At 43.7% G+C, this 4,375-nt stretch overlaps 1 protein-coding gene across 1 annotated transcript in view; it reads left to right on the forward strand.

The window, feature by feature from the left end:
* The first annotated feature begins 4,000 nt into the window (after positions 1-4,000).
* CDKL1 (cyclin-dependent kinase-like 1 (CDC2-related kinase)) overlaps positions 4,001-4,375 on the forward strand; it is a 21,628-nt gene continuing 21,253 nt past the window's right edge. Inside the window, exon 1 of the mRNA XM_010004323.1 lies at positions 4,001-4,181. Within this exon, the coding sequence (XP_010002625.1) occupies positions 4,001-4,181 (181 nt within the window). The remainder of the gene's footprint in view (positions 4,182-4,375) is intronic.

Genomic DNA, 4,375 nt, shown 5'->3' on the forward strand with positions numbered 1-4,375 from the left:
TGCCATAAACTGTTAAATACTTCACTTCCCTTTGGGTTTTCTTTATATTCTGTAGATACAGTGCTGGCAGTTCCCCTGTTTTATACTGAGTCTTATTCTTAATTAAAAAGATTTGTGTAGGAAGTGAAAAGTATCTGCAAAGCTTTTTGGTTTTAAATCTGCCATTCAGTGTGGCTTTGTATAATAGACTATTTAATCCTTATTTATTAATCTGCTGCTAGAATGGTGTAATGTATCTAACTTTTAGCAAAGGAAGGTTGCAGAGCAGCTTACAATTTCGTTATTGTTTTTTTTTACAATTGTATAAAGATTTGATTATTCTTTTTTTCCTTTAGGGATGTAGTGCATTATTGAGGGGTATGTTACAATGTTGGTTGATCTTGTAAAAATGCAGTTTTGTACAACAAAGTATTTTGTATTGATTTTTTTTTTTTTTTGGCCTGCAGAATTGCCATAAAAGGGATTTTTCTTATTTACTACTAGATGTAGGGTGTGTGTACACAAAATATAATATTGTTATCAGACATGTTGCTACTGGGTGGGTGTGTACACTATACGTGTGTGTGTGTGTGTGCATGTGTGGTTAAGTTGACTGGCAGTCTGTATTTTATATATATATATATTTATATATATATATAAAAGTACAAAATATATCTGCTTTATTTTCATAAATTAGGGATAAGCCTTGTGACATGAAATGGAAATTGTACCTGATCATCATCCTTAATGAATGAAAGTATCATGTATCAAGCTGCCCACGACGTGTAGTTTATTTATACTATTCCAGGGGGAGCCCGTAGTGGTAACAGAGCTTACAAGCTTTTTTGTCTCTGTTTTCAGTCAGACAGCTGTCTGAGATGGTTATTTCCCCAGATGTGCAGTATAAATAAATATGATAAGAACCAGTATTCTATATAAAAGCTTTTGATCACTTTTTGCCCTCTCCCTCACCTGCAGATTTCTTTCTCTTTTTATTTCTTCATTGAAGAGTCACATCGGTTTCTTTTGTCTTCCTCATTCATTACAATTCTTGAGGTACCATTAAATAGAAATACAGTCTTGACTACATGATAGCATCTGGTTTTACTACCTCACGTTAATCTGCTAGCTTTGATGTCAGTAAACACAGTCCTTGTGCAGATACAGCAGCAGTTCCTACAGGTTGGAATGGCAAGGGTTTGAAGTTGCAGTGCACATGGTGCCTCTTCCACAGCTGTGATTGCTCACCTGGGAAGGGCAGGGGAGAAGTTTCGCAGGTCGTTTTAATAAAGCAGTCCAGGTAAGTGTGTTGGTGCAAGGGCTTGGCCTGTCTGAGGGCTCTGCTGACCCAGCAGGGCAGTTTGATCTGAGCTGGCAACCCGAGGAGCAGGGTTGTCAGGAGACATGCTGGAGGGATGACCTCGGCCTGTGATGACCCCCTGGTGTCTGCTGGGTGCCAGGGGTAGCTGCAGTTCTGTGTTGTTCTGAAGGTCTGGATGGAAAAAGATGGGCAGAATTTAGCATTTTATCCACTTGGCATTGTCATTCAAAACTAATCCTTGTTCTTGGCCTGGTATTGAAATGCAGTTTTCAGTTCTGAAACTATATCAAAGTGTCATAAAAAATAAGTGTACAGATACAACTTAAAAACCAGTTCACATCAGCTGTTATTGGATCAGCAGTATTAAGAGAGCCATGTCATTTTTGTGGTTTCAAGAAAATGAGTTTTCTAGGACTGAAATTACTTCTCCATAGGTAACAGTGATTGGTGATTAACTCTCAGATGATACTAACTCCTAGTCTACCAAGACTTTTAAACAAAAAACAAAGTGAAGCACCAGGTGTAGATGTCACAGAGCAAACACTTTCCCTTAACTTACCTCATTCACTGCCGAAGGTAATTTTGGCTTCACCTTTGCAAACCCTTAAAGACTAGAGAAATCTGTAAATAAACTATGAATATTTATGGGGAGTAACTGGAGTAAATAACTATTAGGTCACTACACTGTCATGCAAAATAATGAACTGAATGTTATTTTGCTTTGAATGACATGGATAACTGGTGATTTGCTGAATCATAAAAAATCCAGGAAAGTCCTCATTTAATCAAACTCATTTTTAAGCTGTTCAGGCATTTCTAATGGCACATTCTGAAATGGTTGGTCTGGTTTTATAGACGGTGGCATTTTGGGCATGATCTGCAAGTGTAAAACCTCATGATCCTAGTGTAAAACCTCACTGGTTGCTCTGTGGAGTCTCTCACAACAGATTTGCATGTTTCATAGCTGAACCGGCCAGTCACGGTGACTCTGACCAGTATCATTTATATTTGTTTAAGTTAGTCTGGGATTGTCTGTATTTTTCTTTGTTTTTGTGATATTTCAACCAGGGTTCAGAAAGCCTAGTGTGTGGTTTTGGAGTTGATAAAGCAAAAGCTTGCTTACCCCCTCATTGCTCTTTTGACAGATATCAAAGTGTTAGTTATTGGATGCATAAGATTCATGTATTCAACTTGAAAGCCTTAAAATAGGCTCCCAGTGCTCTTTGAAGTACAAACAGTATTTGAAGAGCAGCCTGTAGATGAATCTGTCCTGATTTCCTAACCAAATTCATTGTAACTGAAAAATAGAGCTGTAATTGTGTTGACATCTCTTCAAAAGATGAAAGGTACAACCCATCAGCGAGCCACGTCTCTGACTGAAAAGGACAAGACTAGGAGACTTCCTGAAATGTACTTTTTACCTTGTTTAGTCATTAGATTGTAACTGAGACTCTAACTGCACTTGTTCCAGTTTGTGTAACTAGGCTTTGTTCTACGTAAATTTCTGTTGCAGTTCATTTCAGTCTATGCCAAATAAACGATGCTTTATTTGATACCTACATGTGCTGTGGTAGAGTTGCTGGAAACAACACCTTGTCAGATGTATCTTGAAAGTAAAGGAGCCTCCAGTTTTTGTGGCAGTCAGTGGGAAGGGCCTGATCTGGGGCTGGCCACTCTTCTCAGTCCTGCAGACTGGGAGCCACCTGGCATCTCTCACATGCAGCTGGAGGAAAGGGAGGTCTGGGGATAGCAGAGAAATGCAGTCAGTTTAGTAGTGGAAATCTCTTCCCAGCTTGGTGCTGCCCAGCACTCTGCTCCAGCACAGCCTGGCTGCCGGTCACCACTGAACCCCTCACAGGTTGTCTGGCTTGAAAACTGGAGGCTGGTCACCTCGTGCCCAGTTGGCCAGGCAGATGGCAAGGTGGGCTCTGGAGGGGGGTTGCTTAGGATAAGAAAATGTGAGCATTTGACACTCCAGCCTGGACACGGCCCAGCCTCAGCAGGATCTAAAGTTTATACAAGTCTTGCCCCCACACATTGGCCACCTGTGTACTGCAAGTGCTTCAGCCCTTGGTCTGTATCCCAGATCTTCAGGGACATAATGAGGTAGAGAGAAGACGGTGTTTGTGAATGTGCCTTTGGACAGCACAACCACCAGTTACTGGTAAATAAATAAACAAATAGAGATAAATATTCCTCCTCTGCAGATCGTTCCCACTGTGTATGCATCACAGCATCCACCTGTACGGGTTACCTAGGAGAGAAATCTGGATTGTGGAATGACCGGCCAGTTGACTCCTCATTTAAGGAGCTTCATCAGTCACGTAGTCCTCGGACCTCTGAGGCAGCTCTGCAGGTCTTTGGGACAGCTGCATGAGAGACCTTGCTCAGAAACACCACGGAGAGTTGAGTTGCCTCACAGTGTTGGTTTGGTGTGAGTTCATTTCGTCTCGACAGAGCTGGGAAAATCTCAGTGGTGGGATAGTTCTACCAAAGCACACATTTGTCCTAAGAATACTCTTCACCCTTTCATTAAAGAAGAGAAGGAACCAAAAAGAGACAGCATGTGTGACAGCTAGAACCTCAGCAGGCGACTCATCCCTGATGGATGTGGCTTCAGAAGAAGAATAGTAGGTCTTTTGTCCTGAGTGGAATTCAGGGAGAACCCCAGGAAGGGACCGGGGAGGGAGGAGGTGCAGGATGGAGCAGGGCCTGCACACAACTCCAAACCTGCTGCTGGAAGGAATTGCCACCGCCAAAGGATGTTTTCGTCAGGGTGTGAGGAGGATAGAGGAGGACCCCAATAGGTACCCGAGGAAGGAGCAGAGCTCTGGAGAGAGGTCAAGACAAAACGGGCGCTGCGGGACACAAAGCCCCGGGGGTAGCGAGGGGGGCTCAGCGCCCCGAGCGCTGCCTGTGGCCCCGCCGGAGCCCCTGAGACCCTCCTCACCCACCGGCTGGGTTTGGCCTTTCCCGGGGCGGTTCCTCCCCGTCCTCCGCCCCGGGGAGGGCTTTTCCTTCAGCGTCCTGGCAACCGACGGGGCGAGCTCCTCCCGGCGGGGCTGGGGCGGCTGC

The sequence above is a fragment of the Chaetura pelagica genome, unplaced genomic scaffold, assembly GCF_000747805.2.
Source record: "Chaetura pelagica isolate M959 unplaced genomic scaffold, ChaPel_1.0 scaffold141, whole genome shotgun sequence".
Taxonomy (NCBI): Eukaryota; Metazoa; Chordata; class Aves; order Apodiformes; family Apodidae; genus Chaetura; species Chaetura pelagica.